This window comes from Artemia sp. Qi Xiang Cuo, chromosome 1 (genome assembly GCF_049724085.1).
Source record: "Artemia sp. Qi Xiang Cuo chromosome 1, ASM4972408v1, whole genome shotgun sequence".
In the NCBI taxonomy this organism is placed as follows: Eukaryota; Metazoa; Arthropoda; class Branchiopoda; order Anostraca; family Artemiidae; genus Artemia; species Artemia sp. Qi Xiang Cuo.
The window spans coordinates 83,654,746-83,681,122 of record NC_142794.1 but is presented as its reverse complement, the minus strand read 5'-3'; the positions used below and the strand labels follow the sequence as shown (position 1 = coordinate 83,681,122).

General features: G+C 35.6%; 1 protein-coding gene across 1 annotated transcript in view; it reads left to right on the top strand.

Annotated features, from left to right (window-relative positions):
* Positions 1-1,225: 1,225 nt before the first annotated feature.
* Positions 1,226-26,377, top strand: part of Rpn10 (regulatory particle non-ATPase 10) — a 128,353-nt gene continuing 103,201 nt past the window's right edge. The window contains exons 1-2 of the mRNA XM_089087424.1: positions 1,226-1,281; positions 23,573-23,713. Coding sequence (XP_088943550.1) covers positions 1,256-1,281; positions 23,573-23,713 — 167 coding nt within the window. The 5' untranslated portion in view covers positions 1,226-1,255. The remainder of the gene's footprint in view (positions 1,282-23,572; positions 23,714-26,377) is intronic.

Genomic DNA, 26,377 nt, shown 5'->3' with positions numbered 1-26,377 from the left:
AAAATAATGAAGTATTGTTGCATTGAATGTAACTCCTATGACAATGAATGGTTATTTAGTGGAAATAAACTAAAGCACTTAATGTGTCAATAGCTTGTATACAACGAATTGGCTTTTATAGAGACGATGACGAACAAGGGGAAACGACACACAGTTGCATAGATTATAAGATTAATTTTTATTGACTTCAATTTTAACGTGGGATGAGGGTTTTGCCCTTTTGCCAATATCCACGGTGTGAAGGGAGGATAATAGCATTTTGTATGCTCTTGTTTCTCATAAGTCTCATTCCACATTCAGTAATGCTGATATAGCTAAACATGTTTCGGAATTCTACAATTATATCACTTAAAAGTAAAACTGGCACTATCCCATTATGCGGGCTTCTCGGGTTAATCACTATAGAGTAGGCAATGATGAAACCCGTTTTTGACGTCTTAACTGTTATAGAGCAGGCAATGACAGCAAGGTTTTCATTGCGTATACTATATTACACTGTGGTTATTTGAGATTTAGGGGAGGGAGGTACCTAGGTTAGGTTACGTATTTAATATATGCAATGCTTTACCCCTCACCCCCCCCTAATGTGCAAATATATAGCCCAAATTTGTTTCTAAACAAATTTTGATGTATTCATCCTATTTTATTTTATTTCATGAGCATTAACCGAACTTGACTTTTTAGAGAGGCCCGAATAATGGGACAGTACCATAAAACTTTCTTATTACCTTAGATCGCATCTCTAGCGACTAAGGTTGAAGAACCTGTAGATATCGCCATGTAACGTTGACTCGGTAATCTTAATGTCACAGTTTGTGAGTGGATTATAACTATCTACATAAATACAGGACAGTTAACACAGTTCATAACAACAGTTAACAACAGGGCAGTTAACACAATTTCATATGACTGTTCATGAGCGGATCACAACTATTTTCATATAAACAAGACAGTATGGTTTCCTCGTTGGGTATCGCTAGATGTATCGGCGGTCGGGCGTATTCCGGGGCTAAAAGGGGTGAGTCCTTATATACTATTGTCCACCAGATTGACTTTAGTACCTGGTATGCTGACTTATAGTTTTAAACGTTCGGAGTTTGGAAAATTTGGACGATGGTCTCTAAAGTTTTTAGCAGTGAACCTGGGTGGACCATTCTCACAGATTAAAAGCAACGCCATCTACAAATCGAAATAAATAATCATCTATTTCATCATTTAAGAAATATTTAAATCTGCTGACTAATCTGTATCTAAAATGGTTTTAGAAAGTACTATGATATGGTAAGTAATGGAGTAAAACCACCCCATTTGAATTGAATAGTAGACTCGTGCTATATATTTGTCTCGAGTAAAATTGGTTTATATAGTCCAGGAAGATTCCTTCTACAGAGGAAATAGGGTTAAAAACCAGTATCCAAATTGAGCAAAATTATGTAAAACTAAAACCCTCACATCTTGTTACCAAAGAGGACTTGAGAAGGATTGGGTATAGTAATGGATAGCTAAAGGTCTAAGCAATGCATCAATATGGTTTTTATTCAAATTATTTAATATCAACCACTTGAAACTATTAGTTTATTGACTTACCTACAGGAACCTCTTTTTGGAAATACCAATTATCCTATTTTGATGCATATATCCTTTTAGTGTTTCAGTTTTATTCATATATTAACAGAAAGCTGATTTTCTTCTGATTCTAGAAATGTAACTTTTATTGCTTGATATTCATTCTATAAATCACAAATATTTAAATATAATTTTTCTTTTCAATTGCTTTTCAAAACAGAGACCATATTTTCAATTTATGCTGACAAATCATTGGTGAAAATTTGATCAAGAAGGCAGGGTTCTTGTTGCTGCCCTCACATTGCTTCATGTTGTAGTAAAAACAGGTGGTCCAAAAACCCATTGCTCTGGAATGCCAAAGAAAAGTGGTCTTTCCCAAAAAGAGGTCTTTTACCCTACTAATAGGGCCTAACAGAGCATAGCCTAGTAGCTTTGGGCACCATTTAATTACTCACTCAATTAATTCTCAGTTTAATCTTGATACAATGCTAAAATCTGGGTAAATATTCACCAAATCATATTATTGACTTATGCATAAAGTGAATATACCACTCAATGCTTTTTTTATGCTGATTACAAATATATTAATCATTTCTATTGGAAATGAATTTCAGCCCCCTATATATGCCAATTCAGGGTGGTGGTAAACTCTAAACTTACCTCCCATTTACAACAGAAACAAAATTTGGTAAATATCTACCAAATCATATTATTGACTTATGCATAAAGTGAATATACCACTCGATGCCTTTTTTTATGCTGATTACAAATATAATAATCATTTCTATCAGAAATGATTTTGAGCCCCCCCCTATATATGCCAATTCAGGGTATATATTTCTACATTAGGGGGGGGGTGGGGTGCAAATTTTGTTTCTGATGTAAATGGAAGGTAAGTTTAAAATTTACCCCCCCCCTAATATAGAAATATATACCTTGAATTGGCATATAGGGTATAGGGAGGGGGCTGAAATTCATTTCTGATAGAAATGATTATTAAATTTGTAATCAGCATAAAAAAAGGTGGTCAATATCTACAAAATCATATTATTGAGTTAGGACAAAAGTGAATACACCATTTGATGCCTTTTTTTATGCTGATTAAGAATATAATAAGCATTTCTATTGGAAATGAGTTTCAGCCCCCCCTATATAGGCCAATTCAGGGTTAGGGTTAGGTATAGCCTATATAGGGGGGGGGGGCTGAAATTCATTTCCAATAGAAATGCTTAGGGTAAGACACCCAGTAGTCGGACACTTTATCACTTTGAAAACTTTTTGACATTTAAACTACTATAATTACTGTATTATACCACCTAGAAACTTAATTTTTGTATCAAAAAATTTCTGAACAAGTAGGTTACTAATTCAAATAGTTTCACTTGTACATAGCGCCTCCTATTTTTGAATTTACTAACAAGTGACAATTCTGCCTAAACTCGGACATACATACGGCTCATTGTAAATTGGTTATTAAAATAGTATAAAGGATTCTGTCCAAGAATAGGCAGGTGGCCGACTACTGGGTGTCTTACCCTATTATATTTGTAATCAGCATAAAAAAGGCATCAAATGGTGTATTCACTTTATTCCTAACTCAATAATATGATTTGGTAGATATTGACCAAAAAAGGCATTAAGTGGTATATTCACTTTATGTGTAAGTCAATAATATGATTTGGTAGATATTTACACAAAATTTGCCCCCACCCCCCTAATGTAGAAATATATACACTAAATTGGTATATATAAGTGGGGGGCCTGAAATTCATTTCTGATAGAAGTGATTATTATATTTGTAATCAGCATAAAAAAAGGCATTGAGTGGTATATTCACTTTATGCATAAGTCAATAATATGATTTGGTAGATATTTACCAAAATCAGCTGTTCAAATTGGAGGGTGGGGGCATATGTCCTATGCACAATAGCTGGGGTGGGGGGCTGCCCACTTTGATAAATTTTTATATTTTTATTTGGATTTTTTGAGTTGGGGGAAAATTAATTTTGCCCAGGGCACCACAAACCCTAGGAACAACTTTGTTTAGGATTGAGGCTGCTAAGAAGGAAATATGATAAGGAAACAATTGTTACTTCATAGTTTGCAGAAGAATTATAGGCTAATCAATATACACTATAACTGTGATTCCACTGTGCTTTAACCATTTTGTAGGTGGTTTAGTATGATAGAACTTTTATAATGATTTAGCTTTTAAAGACTAGATTAGCTGGCCAACTACTGGGCATCTTATAGGATTATTTTCTTCTCAATATCTCCAATTCCAAACTTAGAGCTATACCTTAATTGGTACTTATGCATTATATCTTACACACTGCTATATACTGTATAGGGAAATACTTCAGGAAACCAGTCAAATGGTTATTTACAATGGATAAATGGATTGCAAAGTATGGTTTGTCATTCTATTTACAATGTTTAAACTATTGTTTTTGGGGGTTTAGGGGGGAAAAGGTACCTAGGTTAGATTAGATTATGTATTTAGTATATGCTATGTGTTACCCCCTACTCACTGTAATGTGCAAAATATATAGCCCAAAGTTGTTTCTAAAATATTATATCTTCATCATTTTTGTTGCATTAGCATTAACTAAACTTGACGTCTTCTGTATGTAACAAATTTTTTTTCAATATAATAGTCATTATTTCGACAATACACCTCCCCCTACCTGATGGCCCCATAAATAGCCCTAATAATGTATTTCTCCATTAACTCAATCTTGTCATAGGTCCTTTGTTGAAACTAGTTTTTTTCCTACAGTCTAGAACCTATCTTTGGGTGTGATTAAGTAGGCCTACAATATTTACCAAAATATTATTTGATTTGGTTTTATAAAGTGAATAACAATGGAAAGAAACATGATTGTCTGACACATGAAACATGATTGTTTCTTTTTGTTTTCTATACGTCCTAGGACTATCAGGGGGGATAGGGTATATTGTCAGAAAAGTGTCACTTTAAAAAGAGTACAAAATAAAGAATTTAATGGTCCTACTTATATTCTGTTAACCTTTACCTTACCTTAAATTGCATTTAGGAGTAATCTAAGGATTTCTCCTTGTAGAGCTCCAGAATGATGAATAATTGTATGCAAGAATCACTGGTGACCAGGTGCTGCTCCATCTTCAATAGCATCCCAATCGAATTTACACTCTTTGGAGGACCACTCAGCATCTAGCCTTCATTTAAAAACATCAATGGATTCAGCATTAACAGTTTCATTAGATAATTTGTTCTAATTGTTGACAATACGTGTTGAGAAGAATTGAGTACAGACTCTAGGTGTTGTAGACTGCTTGAGGCAATCAAGCCAGTAGCTCTGTAGCCCACAGAGTGAAGCAAAAGGAAAAGGGCTAAATAGTTTTACTGAAAAGCCTGCCTGCTGTTAAATAGAAGAAGAAGAAGAAGAAGCTTGACAAGTTTCAGTTGATGACCTCTAGTTCTTGAATTGTTCCTAACAGCAGGGAATAATGCTGGAGAATATTAGCCCTCAATAACTTAAAGGCTAAAATGGCATCCCCTCTATTTCTCCTGTATACAAGTGTAGGGAGATTCAACTTTGATAGTCTTACAGGATAGGAAAGCTCTTGTATACCAGATATCACTATAGTGGCATGTTTCTGCACATCTTCAAGAAGTTTTATATATTTTTTAAAATATGGAGAGGCAAGTGAAATTCCAACTTCAAGCTTAGGACACACAAGTCCCTTATAAAGAAGACTGATGACTTTAGAGGAACAAGTGGAGATGGTACGCTTAATCAAACCCAAGGTTGAACTAGCCCAAGGAGCAGATCTTTTAGCATGTGTGCTGAAGTTTAATTTGTTGTCAATAGTGACACCAAGACCTTGCTCATTATTAACAGAGGAGAGTGGGTGGCCTAAGGAAAAATAAGAGTGGCTTAGATTCTGTTTGCCAAAGTGAATGATATGGCACTTGGCAACATTGAATTCAAGAAGCCAGGCCTCAGCAACCTAAACTTTAACCTTTCTTCTTTAGAAGTGGTTATGCACCACAAGTTTATCACAAAAGTTCTCTTTGAAATAAACTCTTTTGAAAGAAACACTGCAATAGCAAAAGAGAAGTACCATTCAACTCTCTAGTCAACACTTCAAATATAATGTTTGGCATTACAATGTACCCATCTACTCTTCATCCCTTAATGGGACTGGATATAGTCCTAAATAATATATTTATCCATTGTTTTTCCTTACTTGAGTCATCAGGCATCATTTTCTCAATAGGATTTATTCTTAGCTTAATCAATTAAGAATGGGAACAGTTTGATAACAAAAAAAAAGTATTGAAATGGAATGAAAAGGAAAAATATGATTAAACCAAAAATTTCTGCCTATTATGATGTAAAAACGGGATTATTGTAGTATTTGCTTGGGAATTTGTATATAGCCTATCATATTGTCAGGGTTCCTTTCACATAAATATGTATTGTTCAGAAGCTTTGTAGCCTATATAGCAAAAGACTATAGCTGGCCCCATTCATGGGAGGGAGAAATTGATGTCATGGTTGGGTCTTTTGACACATTTTTTTGGGTCATAAATGTGTGACCCATTTTTTTGGGTCATTTGACTTTGGTTGAAAAAAAGTCACTTTAAATATGCCTAGTTTTCCTTTTGAGCCTTAAAAACCTCTAGTGGCAACCAGACCTCCCTGAAAAGCCAAAACCACTTGGCCAACTTTGCCTGAAAAAGCCATGGTGAAGACATAGCCAATTTCCTTGAAGAAAAACAGCACAGATTAATTATTAACCAATATTTCACTGAAGTACTTACAAAAATTTGTAACACATCATTTAGACTAGATAGGGCAAAGCTCAATATGAATGAAATGGCAATTATAAATATCAGCAACTACTCATTATCTGAAGTACCAATAAATGCTGTTCTTCCACTGACTTCTTTGGAGAGATACCATTTCTTGAAAGTGTTATGAAAAGCTGGTAGAATGGTCCATGAATGTACAGATTCTGAAGCTGGCACACAAGGTATTTTGTATGCATTAAAGCACTGGAAGTTGAAATATCCAGATAATTCATGGTTTGTTTCTTGTGTTAGCTCACTCCAAAAACTGGAGTAGGCTGTAAGTGCAGCCAACTGCACTTGCTCCAGAGATGGGTAGTGAACAAAGGAAAACCGTAATCCTAGATAATTCATGAAATCTAGGTTTGCTCTTGGGATCTTTAATGTAGAGCAAACCTTTCCAAAACACTAAGGATAACATGCACATGTTTCCTAAGAGAAGCTTTACTCTTATCCCAGAAGCATATTCTGATGTCATGTGTCACTGATTCCCCTCATCATTATGGGCTTGTGACTCATTTCCAAGAACTAAACAAAATCATTAAAATAAGGAGACAGTATTGTCAACAAAGCATTTCAAGCAATGTTTGGACTCAGATGTATCAGTGATTTCAGGACTGGGGATTATTTATTTTTTTGGTTTTAAGAAACTGTAGGCTACTTGTTATATTAAAAAAAAAAAAAAAAACACTAAGATTTAACCTAGTGCTTGGTGAGAAAAAGGAATTTATAGAAAGCATTAAATTTTAGACAAAGGCTAAAAAATTAATTGGTTCATATTCTTCTATTTTTTCATGTGTTAGAGAGTTTTGCCCTTAGTTCATAAAAAAGGACTTCTTTTTATTTATTATTTCTTATTTCCTGCATTCTAAAATGATGAGTTATACAGTTTTAGCCGTTTTAACAGATATGTTTCAGTTAAGTTGGTATGCTATTGTATGTTTCAGTAATATTGTTTTCAATGTTTTCAGTTACTGTATGTTTTTGTTATGTCACTGACATTGTTATAGACTTTTTTATAATTGTTTAGTGCAACAAGCTTGTTAAAGCTTACTGTATCTTGGTATTAATAAATAAATTTTATCCAAATATCAGATATACCAACTAGCATTAGCTGTTTCACCCATGATGGAAAATCATTTTTATTTTTAAATCATAATTGTTGTTTATGATTGACAAAAAATAATTTGAGATTGAATTATGCTACAATGAACTTATTGAATCATAGGATGATAATTGTATAAGAAAGATGTCAAATGCTTGTCAATTGGCTGTAGCATTCAGCCGAGCAAGTTCAAAAATTTACCTGTGCTGTATTTTGTGCCAAGTACACTATGATGTAATCTATTGGACAAACAAACTAATTATTGCATAAGCTAACTAACCGATGGCGGACGTTATTTATTGCAAGGCACTTTGGAAAATGGGGGGATTTAATTGCCCCCCTTGCCAGTAAGTTTTTGGTTTTTTTTTAACATAATTTTCTCAAGGTGTTGAAGGAAAATATAAAGAATGGCTGAATGATGGCTGTCTAGCCCAATAATTTTGAGACCGTCTAGCCCAATAATTTTGAAAGGGGCAATTAAAGATTATTTTATTATTTTGTGCCTATTTAGGACATTATTTACAATAGACCCCGGCGCCGCGCCAATGAGGGAAGACCAGCGACGGTGGGGCCAAAAACAGCGCGCCATTCCGCGCTGCTGGTAAGATGTTGGCGGCGCGCCGCCGGCTTCATCAATGTTGACCGCAAACATTCATGTTTTAATCAGTATTTCTCAAATCACAGCTTAAATTTAAAGCAGATTCGAGCCTATTCATGAGTTCAAAAAATTCACAAGTCGCTGGCTGGAAACTGGTCTTCTTTGTTATTCATAAAGAGAAGTAGAAATGTGGTAGAAACAAAATGGCTATGGCGTTTCAGAACCCTTGCATAATACGAGTAGTTGAAGTATCTATTAGTTATGTATTCTTAACATAAATAATTATCAAAATTAGTAGTTTTTTTCATCGAGCATAACTGAAGACAAAACTTTAAATACCGTATCACAAAATTTATCAGTTATCTGGTTAAAAACTTTGAATATAACTCTGAACTTAGAAGCTTAATTTTTTCATAATACTCTTTGCATGTATCTGTTTTGTCACCTTTAAAACAGTTGAAATGGGCGACTTTGATTTTGATTGTTTTTTTTTTGCTCTTTTGGATTCTTAAAAAGACTTCTTTTATTAAAAACTGGTTTTTAATTACAATTTAAAAAAATGAATTTTAAAGTGTTTTGGCTTCTTTATAGAATATATGTCATGTAGGCTAAGGCTGAACTGCTGCTTTTTTATTGCTTTTGGCTGCTCTTTTGGATATTATTCGTTTTTTTCTTTTGCGGATTCATTCCAAACTGTACATTGATAAATACCTAATATCAGTCAAATTATAAACTGCATCTTAAAGGAGTAAATTCATCAAATTGAAAAATACATGATGAACACTTCACATGAGAACGCTTCAATTACAATCAAACAAAAAACACTTAATGGTTTATTCGGTATGAAGAAAAATTAAATGCCAGCTATTTTCTGGTAAAAAATGAAAAGCTCATCCGTTTTAAATGTAATTAAATGAAATAATATCCAGACTGAAGTAGGTTCAGGCAGATATTAGGAGTTTTTTCCTAGTTCTTCGTGTTTAGTCCAATTAAACTGTTAGTACCCATAGCATTAGTAGTTAAGTTACAGTTTTTACTTAAAAATAATCGCAAAAATTACAAAATATAAGAAAGTCGAAAAAAAAAGTCGCATGTGGTCAGAATGCACAAAGTCTCCTCTTTGATCCCAACCCAGGCTCAAAGCTTCTGCTATGATTATTTTTTTGGAAATCTCCAAAGAGTTTCCTTTTAAAATGGCTTTCAAGCTTAGTTAGGGGTATTTAGCCTTTTTGCTTTTCTTCAAAGCTTTGAAAAAAGTGTTATAATATTCTAAATGTTACATTTGTTATATTTGTGTATTTTCTTGATAATCCTTTGTGGAGTGATCGAAATTTTAAACCACTGTAGATACTTAAGAACATTTCAGGATCTAATACCCTGAGGCCATAAGACTCTCAAAGACTCTTCCTTGGACCTCCCAAATGGAAAGCTTTTATTATGACCTGGCCTTTTAATGTAACTTGGGCACTGAACCAAGGGCGCCATTGTCACTCAAGCGCAACGTTAGGTGGGGATGTCAATATTGCTTTTGAATTGGTCACACCAATTCGTTTTAGTGTGAATCTGCCTGGTACTTATGAATGTATGTTTTCAAATTAAACCCGTTTCATCAATAAGAAAAAAAAACGGGTTGAACGTATATGTCCCTTTCCCTTTGGACGATAAAACCATCCAAGTGCTGTATCAAGTATAACTAACAAAATCTTGTTAATTTTTTTCAACTTTTAAACTTTTTTGCATCCCTACTTTCAATAAAAAAAATTAAGGTACTATCACTTAAATATAATAACTCCCTATGCCCCCCCCCTATGGATACCATCTTGATAGGACACCATCTCCGTTTTAAATAAAAAAAAAATATCAACTTATTGGCACCCCTGATTTCAAAAAAAAATTTGAGGTATTATCATTTAAATATGATAGCTCACTACCTCCCCTCTGGATACCACCTTGATAAAATGCCGTTTCTGCTTTAAATTAAAAAAAAAAAAAAAACTTTTTGGGATCCCTGCTTTCAATAAAAAAAATTGGAGATATTATCATTTAAATGTAATACCCCCCTACCCCCCCCCCCCTCTGGATACCACATTGATTGGATACCATCTCAGTTACTTAATAATTAACTAGGTCACTATATGGTTCAAACAAACGCGCAAAATAACGTTAAACAGCTTAGTGTTCCTTGAAAAAAAATTGAGGGTATGAGTAAAGGGGTACCAAGACAAGGGGTACCAAGACAACAACAAAAATATCGAAATTATTCAGATATACTTCAAATTATTGGAAAACTGAGTCATAGATTCGCCGTGGCATTCAATAAGATCCAAAGAATCTAATTAAAAGAGAGCTCATACAAAAGTCAAATTAGGCCAGTAGCCTATGAGAAATCGCAAAATACCCAAGACAATGAACAAGTCCTAATGCGGGGCACTGGGTCTATAAAAATATTTCAATGGTTACCCAGGGAATTTGATATCATTTTCTTGTGTCTCCACTTTAAATGAAAAATAATAATTATCCTTTTGGCATCCCTGCTTTCAATAAAAAAAAAATAACGTATTATCACTTAAAAATGATAGCCCCCTATCCCCCCCCCTTATAGGCAATAATTTACAATTTATTTATGAGTCATATTTTTGGGGTAGCTTCCGAACAATTGAGTATTAAGCATTCAGGCGTTCAACAATTGAGTATTAAACATTAAGAAAATCTTATCTTAAAACAGCAAAAAAAAAAAAAAAAAAAAAAAAAATCTGCAGACTTACAATTCAACTGTAGAAACAATCTGTCGGCTGTCAATTTCAAATCCAACTGAAGGCTGAATCTGTATAGTAGTGAATTCGTTCTATAATTCTATTCAACTTGAAAATAAAATTCTTGACTGCAAACAATGTTAGAAATAGTGATTGGGAAACAACATTTGAAATGATTTAAACTCATTTCATAAAGACGATACTGTTTTTTGTCAACATATTAAGAACTGTGTATATTGCAATATTTGCAATTGCATATTGCATCTGTCTGGTTTTTATGCAAAGTAACAAAAGAGAAGAAAATTAATGAACAAGAGAGTAGTGAAGAATTATGGTATGCAAAGTATTATTTGGCAGGGAAAGTCACTGGTGATATATCGCTAGGGGTGGCATCGTGATTGCGTGATTTTCGTTGTTTCGGGGAACTAGATTTTTTTTTCTGGTTGACGCTTAGATTTTGGGGGAAATACCAGAAAATTTGGGGACACTGCAAGCCCTGCTTGATTTCTAATCAGAAAAATCAAAATACTAAACCACACGAGAAGGAAAAGCTCCGGCTTTGCGGTTGACGCAATAAAGAATTGCCGCAAAATTTATTTAAAGTCGACCAAACGCCGCCGCCTCTGTCGGTAGTGGCACTGCGCTGGCGGCGTTACGACACTTCGGCGGCGTTCGACTAGGCCTCTCGTCGGCGGCGTTCGGTCGATCCGCCGGCGCGGTGCCGGGGTCTAATTTACAACATAATCAATAAGTTGTCAGAGAGATTCAAAGGAAGAAGAATTAGTTAGGCAGCTGAAGGAAAGACAATGGCAAGTAAAGTGTCTGGTTCAGATAAAAGAAAGTTGCAGATTCTAACAGCAGGTGGTAGAACAATGCGCTCTGATTCAGAAGTGAAGTTCTCAGGCAACAAAAGCATGGAAGAACAATTAATCATACTGACAAACCAAATAAACCGACTGAAGGTTAAAACAAAACAGTGGACTGACAAAATCAAAAAGGACTTGGACTTAAAAATCAGCCAAGAAGTTGAAACAGCTGTCAGCAAACTGGGTGCTGTAAATCAGAGAACAGAACCAAGTGAGTCCACCATCAAAAACATCAAAACGGAGATTTACAATAGTCTGTTGCTTGATCTTGAGAAAATGGTGAAAGACAAGTTCTGTGAACTTGACCGGCCTTTAAAATCCCTTGAGAAGTCCGTTTCCGATATCGATCTAGCTACTAAGGCTGTGAAAGCATCAGTCAGTGAAATTAAAGGGACAAAAGACAATCACAATGAGACCCTTGCACAAGCGTTGCTAGGTAACCAACTGATATTTTTTGGCCTCAAAGAAGATGTCACAACAAACACTGTTATCAAGGAGAACATAGAAAACAAACTTATGGAACTATGTGCGCATAAAGTGTCAAATCTGCCAAGACTGACTGTAGTGACACTTTCAAACCTTAGAGTTTGGTTGCAGATTTTAAAAAATAGGAAGCAATTCAAGGGGTCTAGAATATCTGTCACTGAATGCCTAACAAAAACTAAACGTGAGTTATTCACATATGCAAAGACTGAATTTGGACTGAAAAATGTCTGGACCACTGATGGAAATGTTATAGTTAAAACCGGACCCACAAGTGCCCATAAAGTGTCAAATAAGGGTGAGATTATCATTTTGAAAAGATATCTTGATACTCCGATTGGGGGCATTTAAAACTAAGAAAGTTTATTGATAATAATATTCATGGATGTAATTAATTTGTAACATTGTTGCTTTTCGACCTTAGTGCTACCATTTCTTTTTTCTCCTTCTACTTCTCTTTCTCATTTCTTTTTCTCTTTCTACTTTTAGCCTGCTTATGCTTTTCCTGCTCTATTTCCTGCTTATGCCTCTCTTCTTGTTTTGATAGACGGTCGGATTTCCCAGGTTCAAAAAAAGGGGGAGGGGAGAAGGAACAGAGATTTTTTTCACGCGAGGGTTGCCTGTTTTGGCCAAGTCATCATCAGCAGACATCATCACGAAATACTACAAACACCGGAACACTCCTGTTATTACTATTTTCCTCCACTATCATTATTTTGTTTAAATTGATGAAAATAAAAAAAATATTGATCTCGATGATGAATGATTTTTCATTCTTAACTGAACAGTCCCTGCTAAAAACCGCATTTCTCAATCTGCCCAGATGCAATGATGAGTCAGCTACTGATCTCTGTGATAGACAGGGTGAATGCCTTGTCCTGCTCATATACAACACCCCAAGAATATCTTAATGAAATACTTCTTGCAATTTCTACGAATGACAAATTTAATCTTTTCTGCCATTATGTTCAAGGAATTAAACACAAATGGGATGACATTCTTACATTCACTGCTGAAAAAAAAATCCTTTTAGTTTAGTTGGTTTAACTGAAACTTGGCTGTCTTCTCAAGATGACATGTCGCCATACTGTTTGCCCGGTTTTGAAGCCATACATCTTCCATGGCACATAACAAAGTGCTCTGGTGGCATTATATTATTTGTAAATGATTCTATCTCTTACAAGTGCCGCGATGACTTGGAATCAATTTTTAATGGTGTGGTTGAATGTATTCGATCTGTCTACTCAATAGTCATTGAAATTCTTGGTAAGTCATCTCCAGTAGATTTTGTGTGCCTTTTTTTATAAGCCACCGCAATTTCCAAGTGACATTTTCTGTTCTTAAGTTGAGCAGCTTATGTCGGAGATTAATGAATGTGGTCAAGGTAAAAATACATGTCTTATGGGCGACTTTAACATCAACTTGCTGACGATTGACCGTGATGCCAACTTGCGTTCATTCCGTGATACAACTGTATCATCTGGTCTTCTCCCCACTGTATTCTTTCCCACACAGTATTGTTCAGCTAGAAAAACTGCAACACTGATTGACAATATATTCCTTTCCTTTAACCCTCACACATCTTTTACTTCACATATTATAAGATCTGATGTTTTTGATCACAACCCAGTCATCACAATGGTTCCAACAAGGGCAGGCTGGTCCACTAAGTCAGCGTCTAATTGTGTTTTCACGTATCAAAGTTTTTCCCAAAAAAACATTGATTACTTCACTGAAATCCTGAAATTAAATGATTGGTCTGCTGTAACTCAAGCGTCTTCGGCAGACATGGCAGCAAATGCACTCACGAGCTGGCTTAAACAGTTAACAGAATGGTGTTCTCCTCTATGAACAAGTCGTTTCCTCTATGAATGGTGTTTTTTTCTATGAACAAGTCGGATCAAAAGTGTTCTCAAAACTCCTTGGATGACAAAAGGTCTCGTTCAGTCTACCAAACACAGAAATAGACTGTACCTGAAAGCTTGTAAATCTACAACTCCAGAAGCAAGAGAGACATACAAAAAGTACAGGAATACATTAAACGGATTAGTACGTAATGCAAAAAGGCGGTATTATGTGGAGAGAATAAATGAATGTAAGAGTAACTTGAGAAAAGTATGGGAGGTTTGTTAATGAAATAATTTGTCAAAAAAGGAAGAAGGTGGCTATACGTAAAGAAATAATACATATGCGTGGTGAGACAGTAGCAAGCAAATCTCGTGCTGATGCTTTTAATCAATTTTATGCTTAATCAGACATCTCTACATGCTTCTGGCCACTCTCCTGAACAAACCCACGGTAGAACAATATCAGGTCTTTTTCTAGCACCATGTACGAAAGAGGAATTACTAGTGATTATCAGTAAGCTGCCTAATGGCAAAACTCAAGACACCTTTGGGCTGTGTAAATATATCTTGAAGAAGGCCTCTGCAGGTACACACTTGGTCAACCTTTCACTAGCAACTGGAGTTTGTCCTAATGTGTTCAAAACTGCCCAAGTCCTTCCCCTCTACAAAAAAGGAGCTCTCTTGTTTATTTTGTATATCAATGACCTGACAATATGTCTTACTACAAATGCACACCAAGTACTATTTGCTGATGACTCAAATTTCTTCATTGCTGCTGAATCATCCGAGTCTGCTGCAAAAAAGGCCCAAAAAATACTTGACGAAATATCTGACTGGTGTTTTCATAACAAAATGAGGGTAAATGCTACAAAAAGCTGCATCATAGTCTTCACTTCTGCTCCTTCAGACTCCTCATTGTCTCACAATGTTGCAAAGTCAATCAATGGAAATCCCATTCCTCAGACCACAGTCACAAAGTTCCTTGGCGTATTTGTAGATTCCTCTCTTTTGTTCAAACATCATATATCCCAGCTGTTTTCAACAGTCTCATGGCAAACATCAATGTTACATAGAGCTAGCCTGCTTCTTAGTGTTGACATGATGAAAATGCTTTATAATGCTTTTGTCTTCTCCTACTTGAATTACTGCTGTTCTGTCTGGGGCAATACGTTCAAATCTCATCTAAAATCATTAGAGGTCACAAAACTGTGCAGTTATGGCCACATATTGCCTCCCCATGCTTTACCTCTCAACAGACCTATACAGAGACACTGGAACAATAGATATAACAGAGATAATCAACGTTATTAATCTGCGTTTAGGACACTCGGCAATATCGAATAGAATTCCTCAAGGTCTTTCCAGGTACTTCGAACGTTTTAGTACAATTCACCAAGGAAGAGCTCTCCGCTGTAACAAGTACAATTTTATGCTACCAAGAAGAAGGCTTACAAGGTCTCACCACTCTCCAGTTTATAGAAGTATTTCTGTATGGAACTCAAGTAATGAATCTATTAAATCCATAAAATCATTTGGCACACTCCAAAAACGATACCTCTCTTACACAGTATTTGATACTGCATGAGTTAATGTTTCAATTTTTCGTTTGTATCTTACCCTCTCACTCTCCTTCTTTGACCCCACCTCGTGTCTATTCTTTCCCTTCTAATTCTTATGTTATCAGCTCTTCTCTTTTCATTTCATAGTGTGATATAAATTTGTTTACCAATATCTGTGTGACTCGTACAAGCATTGCTTTGAGTCGAAATGTTCGTGTTAATTGTTTCGTTTGTTCATTTATTTAAAAATAAAAGGTTGATTGATTGATTGATTGATTGAAAATCACTCCTTATAATCAGAGGCCATTGTTTTCAAATAATCCATAATGACAAATACTGCAGCGTCAGTTGTCTCACATTCTCTTAGCCAATAAATCTGGTCAAAATTTTTGTGAGAAATATTCTTTTGACATATCTCAATAAATGCAACCAAGCCAAATATTTTTGTCATTGCATCCACAAGAGTTTTATTTGACCCTTGAAGTTTTGATTCAATAGATTTAATTTTTTTTTAATATCTGCTAAGAAACTCACAAATGCTCAACAGTCAACAGTGCTTCATTTCAGGCTTGTCACTTAAATGGTCACTAAGAACATAACACAAATCCATGAGTCTTTTAAACCAATTCTCCTTTGAGAGCCACCTTACCTCAGTGTGCACATTTGGGATAAGCTTTAATATAACTGACACATTTTATAATGTAGTGTAGTATCTCATTGAGGACGGGAGTAATATTTTTGACCACTAAGTTCTCTAGGATAACACAGTGCGCTTGAATCATTTCTAGATTCTTGTCTTTTGTTAATTTTAAGCAGCCTTTTTTTGTCCATAATAACAGGAGCATCATCTATAGTAAGAGTTGATATATTGTCTATAGGTACATTATCAAGGCGTAAGTAATTATTTAGCTTGCCATATACATCAGTGGTGGAAGTGGTGGTTTTTAATGATTTTCTGAATACCATTTCTTTAGCAAACTTGCCTTTATCAGTATATCTTGCATATACTAGCAGTACAACCTTGCTGTCTCTCATCCATTTGTAGTGAGAATTATCTGGATTTCAACAAGTTGTGTTTCAATATCCTTACTCATTTCACGCATTTTTGGTATGAAGCACCATTCACACAACAGCACTTCACACTAGAAATTACTGTTCTAGGCCATCTGAAAAATTTATTACTAACCAAATAAATAAAATGAAATTTCTCAAATTCAGAATTTCTACTAAACTTAGGCTCTTTGCAGCATAATACTTTCTTTAACTATTGTCTTCTTTAAAAAAGGATTTGGATGGGATGCGAATCTAAGGTAAATTGTACTATCTGATAAAAAATTCCAAATTTTTTTCTGCTTTGCAGTAAAAAATAATTTTCCCAAACCATTCACTTGCTCTATTATAGAAATTTTTACTATTTAAAATTATGTTTTAAGAATTGTATGTGGGTATGCTTTTGATGGCACGTTTTTGTAGTCCACTCCAAAAGGGAAAGGGGTAGGGAAACATGGATTTTGTATGGGAGCACATCCTGCACATGAACCACCTAGATATCCCCATGCCCCACTGGTCGGGCGTGCGCCCCACCTTGGGAATCACGGCTCTGGACTGTAACCTAGGGTTGCTCTTGCAACAGTCAACCATATGAAACTTAAGGTTCTATTCTAGGTTGCCCAAAAAGAAAGCTGTACTGAAGTTTGCCTAATCCATAAAATACATTTTTGACCAAAATTGCCCTAGAAACTGTTGCCTAAATAAACAAAGGTTTAGCTAAGGTTTTCAGTGCTAAGAAACAATGTTGGTTTCTGTTCCCCTTCCCCCCTCCCCCCACCAGTTTTATCTTCCCATTTGATTCTGTGGTTCGATTGCCTTTCTTGTGCTTCTTAATACAAAGTCAATCAAAATATCCATATAAAGAGGGATAAAACACAACTCTGCTTAACTCCTGATTTAATAAAAAACAAGCTGCTAACCTCATTTCCTATCTTAAACATCAGCAGTGTTATTCTCATACATAACACCAATCACTTTAATGTATTTGTCTGGTATACCATACAAGGATAAAACCTTTGTTAAAGCTCTTCTATCAACAGAATTGAACGCTTGCTCATAATCTATAAAACTGAGGACCAATGGTGTTTGATAACTCATGCACTTCTAAATTTTGAACATAAGAGTGAAAATTTGGTCAACACATCCTCTACCCTTTCTAAAACTGCACTGTTCTTCTTTTAAAACTTTGTTTACAATCTCTCTTGGTATAAAAAGTATCACATTACTAGTAATTTGCTACCTGCTGAGACCAGACTAATGCCTCAGTAATTGCCACACTCTCTCTTATCACCTTTCTTATATAGTGGTTTAATTAAGGTTTTCCTATAATTGCTAGGTACTTCCCCTTTTTCAAAAATCATATTTATAATCTTCAGTAACTTATTTCTAGCATCAGAGCCACTATATTTAAAAAACTCATTTACCACACTATCAGCACATGTAGCCTTATTATTTTGTAATCCTTTTAGTACTGTTGCTAATTCTTCCTCACAAAGCAAATCTTCCTTCGCATCCAGGGTATCACAAACTTATTCATTTTCCTGTATATCTTTTCCTGCAACTATGTCTTGGTTTAGCATATTCTCAAAATCTCTTCCACCTCTCTTTAACTCCTTCCTTATCACTATTTGTCTTTCCTTATCACTAATTGTGTTCTACCCATTAATGGTGTTCCATCTCAATTTATTAACATGCCACTAGAATATTTTACTATTATCCCATCTTGCTGCATCTTCCAGATCCTTGGCAATTTCATCCATGGCCTCTACCTCGCCCCTCATCAGTTCATATTTTAATACTTTATCCACTTTCTTTACATTCCTTTTGTTTTCATATGATCTATCACTCAGATAATTCTTGTATAAGCCCTTTCTCTTCTCTATTAAACATAAACTTTTTCACTAATATTCCTAGCTGCAGTCCTAACTTTATTCCCTAAGACACCATCAGTAGCCTCACAATTTGTTTTCCTAAAATTATTCCATCCATCTTCCACATTGTCAAATTTTAAAATTCTCCAGTTCAGTATCCAACTGTTCCTAGAAAGTTTCTCTCAAATTCTCATCCTGGAGTCTACCAACATCATAACCTACTGGGAGGTAGCTACCCTTCCAAAATTTCAGCTTTAAGTTCACCTGAGATACTACCAGATGGTGATCTTCACTTTTAACATCAATAACAGCACTCCTATATACACTAGTATCTTGTATTGATCCTGCCTGTCTTTGGTTTACAATAAAATAATCAAAAAGGTTTGATGTCTTACCATCACATGAATACCATGTTAACTTATGGGCCTTTTTATGACCAAACACCATATTGGTTAGAACTAGATTGTTATACCTACAAATTTGCAACAGTCTGTAGCCATTACTGTTTTCTTTTCCTACACCAAATATATCCAGGCTGGGATACCATCTATCTCTATTTCTACCAACCTGTGTGCTAAAATCTCCTAATTAAAAACATCATGTTTCTACCTGGGACAAACGACGGATCCCGGGGGGCGGGAAGGGGGCGCCCCCCCTAACGGAGTCTAAAGTAGTGTAATTTACTTAATTAACACAAGTTTGCATTAATTAAACTTGTTCCTAACGCAAGTTTATCGGATTTGCGCCCCCACCCCGTAAAAAAAAAATCTTGGATCCACCCTTGCCTGGGACCCTGTCTATTTGCTCCTGTGACTGTAAGTATAATTTATCTGAGTCACTAGTATCTCTGTCAGTAGGTTCTACAGGGGCGTATACTACTATAACTCATACCCTGAACTTTATAGTTATAAAATGAGCAATTAGTATTCTATTCTTAATACCTTCCCAGCCCAAACAAAACTTAGGAAAAGCAATGGTCCCAGATACCAATGTAGGATGGGGACCAATACATCTTCTCAAGTCTACACCAAGGTGCTTAAGCCAGCTTAGAACCAGACAGCAAGAAGTTCCTGGGACCTCCAGTATGAATGGAGGCTTTGAGCAATCCTGGGCCCATCTCAGTAAATACATGGTTTTCAGCACTTGACAATACTATTCTATAAATAAGAGTTAAAATCCTACACAGACAGTCTCAAGCCTATCACCTTCAACTCATATATTTATGCCTACGAATATTATGATACTACGGGGGAAGATATAAATACTAAAAATAACCAAAGTTATTTACTTATAAAGGGATTTGTTGATGAAACTTTTATAGAATTTTTTCTACACAGGACAGGAGACTGATTGGTCAATAAGATCCTACAGTAGTTGGGTCTACATCTGCCTTCTGCATAGGAACTGCATGAACAACTTTCCAACATTTAGGAATGTCTCCATTGCAAAGCGTTTTTAAACTAGAGAGGTGAGAGAACCAGCAAGTTCAGGGGCACATCTTTTGAGGATGATATTGGATACTGTATTAGACACTGAAGCTTTGGTGACATCTAGCTGACAGATCATTATAAAAACCTTGCTACTAGTTATACTTAAACTGGTGATTTTTGTATCTGCTGGATGTGAAAAGGGGGGGAGAGACTCCAATGTCATCAAATTTAGAAACCTTTTCAAAAGGTTTTGCAAGATCATCTGTTTTATCCTGGCCAGAATTCATCATTACACTGTCAAAATGAACTGATGGGATTGGGATAGGTTTAGATAAGGGTAGGGCTTCTTTGACAAACCTCCACAATTGCTTTACAAGGACACTTTTAGATTTTTTCAAAGACAAGTTCTATAGTTGAAGAAAAGAAGATACATTTGGTCTTTGCTGTCAAATCAGCTTTATATTTTCAGGGATTGTTACCTGGGCCAATATAACCTTTCCTTTTTTATGTGACAGGGCCCTAAAATATACTGGAAATGTTTTTTTTTATCTCTGGAAAAAAATCCTGGACTTAGATTATACCAATGATTTAAGCATCCTAGAAGAAAATGTGAGCAAAATGAATGAACTTTTAGAGGTTTTGCAAGTTCAGGGTGCTAGAATAGGTTTGGAAATTAAGTTTAAGGAGACTAAGTTGTTAAGGCTAGGAATAAGTGAAGATGAAAAGGTCACGTTGGGTAACAAAAAGATTGATCAGGTGGACAGCTTTACTTACCTTGGTGTGCAGTGAAAATGTCAAAAGTAGAATAGCCGAAGCTCAGGGTGTTTTTTCACAGTTAAAAAAAGTTTGGAAGAATAGTAAGATTCGTCTGCAAACCAAGATTAGAGTATTGGAAACTACAGTGATGACAGTGGTCAAATATTGTTCTGAAACATGGGCACTCCAAAAAGTGGATGAAGATTTGCTAGATGTTTTCCAGATAAATTGCCTACGGATTGTTCTGGGTACTAGGCTGACTGACCATATTTTGAACAGTAGGCTGTACGAAAAGTGTGGTTCTACCCCTCTTTCTAGGGCTATAATGATAGAAAGGTTGAGATGGCTAGGGCACGATGTGTGAATGAAGGATGACAGATTGCCAAAGATTGTCCTTTTCAGCCAACCAACCAGGCTAAACAAAAAGCAGGTCATCTGCAATTAGGGTGGGAGGATGTCATAAAGAAAGATTTAAGGGAAATGAGAACTTCCTGGGAGGGCGAAAGAGGGAGGCTTTGAATAGATTGACAAGGAGGATGAGCATGCGTAGCTGTGTTGGCCTCACGCGGCTTGGTGCTGTGGTGAGTTGTTAGTAGCAGTAGTAGTATTATGGTCAAATGTTGCATAAAAAAAAATCATATACTACAGAAATCCTAATGAAGAATAGGCCCACCCCATTAAAATTTCGTTTCCAATTTGGCTTGACACTTATACAAAGGCTTTGGGCCATTGAAATACAAAAAAAACTGGTTTACCCCCCCCTTGTAAAGTGCCTAAAAACTTTTTAATGACTTATAACTTGCATCTAGAAGTTTCTGGGCCAAGACGGCCCTAATGAACAGAAACAAATTTGGGTTGGGGAATTGTTTAAGAAAATGTTTTTGGCTTTAAACTTGTATCCATGAGCCTTTGGCTTAGGAAATTAAAATGCGCAAAAAAATGAAAAAAAAAAAAAAAACAACATGGTTTCACTCTAAAATGGGCACCAAAAAGGATTAAAAACTGATTTTTTGAACAACTTGAAATTTACATCCAGAAGCCCTTTTGGCAAGCTGAACATTAGTCTACAAAAAAAGGAAATTAGGGCCTCATGCCTCTATAAAGGGGGCCAACAAACCATTGTCTAAATGCCTTGATATGTATATATGAAAGTCCCTGGCCAGCAGCTCCCATATGAGGAAAAGTTTGTTTTATTTTGCTCAGAAATGGTGTCTAAGAAAAGGCTAAAAAAATTTTTTTTTAGTATTTTGAAACACGTGACATGTATTCTTTCTTTCAAATCCATATGAAGACCCCGCTTTTGGAATCAAAGGAAATGGTACCCTAAATAGAAGAATCCCTATCTGAAAATGACCAGTGTCTTGTATTGTTCTGTCTAACAGCTATAAACATTGTCCCTCTTCTTACAATTGAATTATCAACTTGGTGGAAGTGATGAAAGACTTGAGAGCCATGGCTAAGTAGAATAAAGCCAAGACAGACAGTTTCTCTGAGAGGCAAAGCTGGCATAACTTTTTCAGAGTTGCATAAAAATGATTCTTTTCCTTTCTTGATAATAGTCTATCATCCATCCTAGGGCAGAACTAAGGTAGACAGGTATATAGTTAAGGTAATTCAAATAGTCTATCAGTTCTCTGAGCCATTTGAAGGCAATTGGAGACTAAAAATGATTCAGAGATTTATGACTGTTCATGTCCACAGGACTTGAAGGCAAGTGGTCAACTGAGATTGTTTTCCCTACTGGAAAAGCCCACTAGAATTGCAATGGTAATGACCAGGTTTTTTGTTGATTCATGACAAACAATGTCCAATGGACTTATAGGCAAAACAGGGGACTAAGATATTTTTAAACATTACAATTTTTGCCTATTAGGAAAGCCGAGCAGAATCGCAGCAGGGCGATCAAGATTTTTAAGTTGACTGATGACTGATTAAATGTCCACTGGACTTGTAGGAAAGCAGGTGACTGAGATTTTTTCAAACATTCTGAGTTTTGCCTATTGGAAAAGCCCACCGAAGAAAAACCCAATGGGTTGATGACATAGATTTTTGGTTGAAAACTTACGGCAAACAAGTTGCCTTGACTTTCTGGGTGAATGGGTGACCTTTATTTTTCATTTTGTAGTGACTTTGCCTACTTGGAAAGCCCATGTGCGAATCACAGGCGGATGGCCAGGATTTAGGATTCACACCTGACTGACAAGTTGCCTTGACTTCAAGGTGAAGAGGCAACCTAAGTCTAATAGGCCCACCAGGCTAGAGTTTTGGGCAGTTGCACCTAGTATGCCAGGATTGCGTTGTCCCTCTTCTTACCGAAATGGCATTAATTCATCTCCTGTTTCATAAGCAGATAATTCGTCTCTATTTTCAGAAGGCTGCGAAAGGAATACTGGAAACTTGGGTCTCTAATTTAGATGCTTGCAAATTCCGAGTTGTTAAAAAGAAAAAAAAAAAATCAGACTTTGGAACAGAAAATTCAAGGTAAGTATTTGCCGTGAAATTGCATTTCAACATTATTTAAACAGACATTCTAATACTCAAACCCTGATATCTTTGATATTAAATAGCTGATTATTATCTAATGGGATAAAATTTCACAGGGGTTTCAGTTTGTCTCTGGGGAGTGCATCATTACTGGATGAGAGAGAGGAGGCCTTAGATGGAGAAGAGTTTCTTGTTTTTCTCTCTCTTTTCTACATGCTAGAGTCAAAACTCCAAATTTGGTTTGGTAGTGTTTATGGTAATGTTTATTTTATTTTTTCATTATAGTTTGGCCATTTAAAATAAGAGAATATGCATCATCTTCATGTCAGAACTTAGTTGGGTATATTACTTATTCCCTTATTTTCAGTGTTGACAACAGTGAATATATGAGAAATGGAGATTTTATTCCTACAAGGCTTCAAGCTCAAGAAGATGGTGTTAATATCGTTTGCCATGCAAAGACAAGGTCAAATCCTGAGAATAATGTGGGACTTCTAACTCTAGCCAAGTAAGTATATGGGCTTTAATTTAATTTTAAATATATTTTTATAGTCTGCCTTGAGTCATTTGAGGTTGAATTGTTACCAAATTAGTTGAGTTTTAGGAAGACAACCCAAGAGTGTATGTAGGATCTTTCAGAAATTGTGCAAGAATTCTATTCAAAAATGAAGAAAAAACTGAGAGTAAAAAAAAAAACATCAGAGTAGAATATCACTCAAGTATCTTTTGTCACATGCTCGACAAGTATTAGTTTACATGTTAGCATCCTTATTGATGGTTTGAAAATATTGTATAAAATTTATGGTTTTTTGAAATGTCATGGATTGAAAAATTGTTGGTTGTGCTTGTTCACGAAAATGTTGGGGGAGGGGAAGTTTTTCGAATCTTTAGAAATGGAGATGCAAAAATGTTTTGTTCGGATTCTGGGGAGTGGGGGGGGGGTAGTCTCTAAATTTTAATGAAGATGGCAGAAAAGAAGTTTCCCCAAAATAAAGGGGGCCCAGCTCCCTCCCATGCACCTTCCAATTTTCACCTCTACAATCGGTCACATTTGGTTAATGAAAATTATTGCGCTAATTTTAAAGAAATTTCCACATGTTTGTTAATTTAGTGTTTACTGTGGGTTCTGGGTTGATAAAATTATTATGGCTATTGTCTGCAGAAGACCTTGCTGTTAAAGTTGTAAGTGTCACGTTGCTTGAGGTAACCTTATGCTTTTGTAATTGAGGATTTTTTGGCTAATAGAATTTTCACCAGGCTAGATTCATTTTATTTTATCCTATTTTTCCTTAATATTACATTTTCACAGTTTTTGTTTTGTTTGTAGGGATTTTTCAAAATGTCTCCTAGTAAAAAAAAAGCCTCTTGGAATCCCAAAAGCAAAGCAGTTGTTTTTTGGTGTTATAAATGTAGGATTGCTATAGTTCAAGTTCAGTAGTTTGGCTCTCTGCCTACAAACTGAAATTTTGGTGACGATTATTAGCCCTCCCCCCCTCACCCAATTTCTTGGTTGGACGCCGAATCTCAGTCTGTAGCACGTACTCTTGCCCTGCGCTCTCATGTAATAGTGTACCTTCTGCTGAGTGTTATTATGCTTAACATACAGAATTGAGACAAAGGCTTTTAGTCCAAGTTTCAAGTTTATTGATTCTTAGAAATTGTCACTTGTTTTGTATGTGTTGTATTGAACATGTCCTTTTAAAAATACTTTGACCATAAAAACATAAAGATGAAATTTGTATCGAAATGATTTTTTTAATAGTGTAATATCTTGCAGTGAAGCTGATACTTGGAGTGAGATTCCTTGTCACCGTTTCTTTAACGCTTCTTAATTGTTGATATTTAGTGTCTATTATCTCTTAAGCGAATGGGGATGTTGTAAAAAAAATATGTGGTATGACCTATCTGAACATCAAGATTGCTATTTTTGCTGTTGTTAAGGAAAATTCATTTTTTCTCTTTTTTTTGTCTTTCAAGGTGAACCTCAATCCGTTATAGCTAATTAGCTGCTATATAAACCAATAAGGGTATTTTCCTTTTGTGATTTTGGAAACCTCCCAGTACAGGAGGTTAAGTCAACTAACGCTTGATTTTAAAGTAAACTATAATTGGTTTAAATTTGCAATATTTTTAGGGAGTTTAGGCACGTACAATACGAATTCAGCTTAGGCGGGAAGGAGTGAATGCGAAAAAATGCAGAAAAAATAGGTAGGTTATTCGAAAAATAATAAAACGAGAGAAATGTGCGTTACTTGCAAGTAAAGCTTTAAGACCAAAGCCTCCCCCCCTCTTCCTTGCATACACGTGAGAGAGAGAAGTCTTCACCGAAACGCAAGATCTTCTCTTTTGCTTGTTTCTTAAAGCTGAGATGGCAGTACAAAATATTCTAAGGGAAAGTAAGAAGCATGTAGAAAATTTCCCAGTGGAGGGTAAAAGACAAAAAATGTAAAAGACAAAAAAGTGGACAGTAAAGATAAAAAATGTGGTGCTTTTGTCATCTGGGGGGGGATCGTTTTGGCAGTTGTCACTTCTTTCCTCCCTTGTTCGTATGTTTTGTTACACATGCTTACTAAATGTTTTATGTCTTGTTAAAGGCCTTAACTAATCTAGTCATGTTTTCTTTTTTTTGAGGGGGGGGGGAATAGGATTAATAATATAGTGAAAGCGAAGCATAATAATATCGTCCACCTCTTCCAAGAAATTGCTACTGACTCCGTTGCTGATTATACCCCAGGCACCCTCTGCACGCATCCTACTATAATTGTCACATTTGGATTGAAAGACAAAATCTGTCTTTTTTTACATTTTCTGGTATGAATAAGAACAAGGGAAGTACCATAGGTACAAAAGTTGGCTACAAAACAGGAACACCATTGTCCGTGATGAATATGACATAAACCATGCTCATTCGTTTGTATTGTCCCATTCGACAAGCATAGAAACTGCAAACAGAAGCGTTTATCTTTAAGCTAAAAAATCAATCATTCTTGGAATAAAAAGAAAAAAACTTCCTTTTTGAAGATGTGTTTGTTTGTGTCGAAATTGTTCGGGGGAAATAGTTAGATCAGCTTTCCTTTCTAAATCAAAGTTCAACTGAATGACTTTCCTATTTGGTAACGGAGCTATTTGTTGTCAAGATTAAAACTGATGAGTTAGTATAAGATGTAATAGA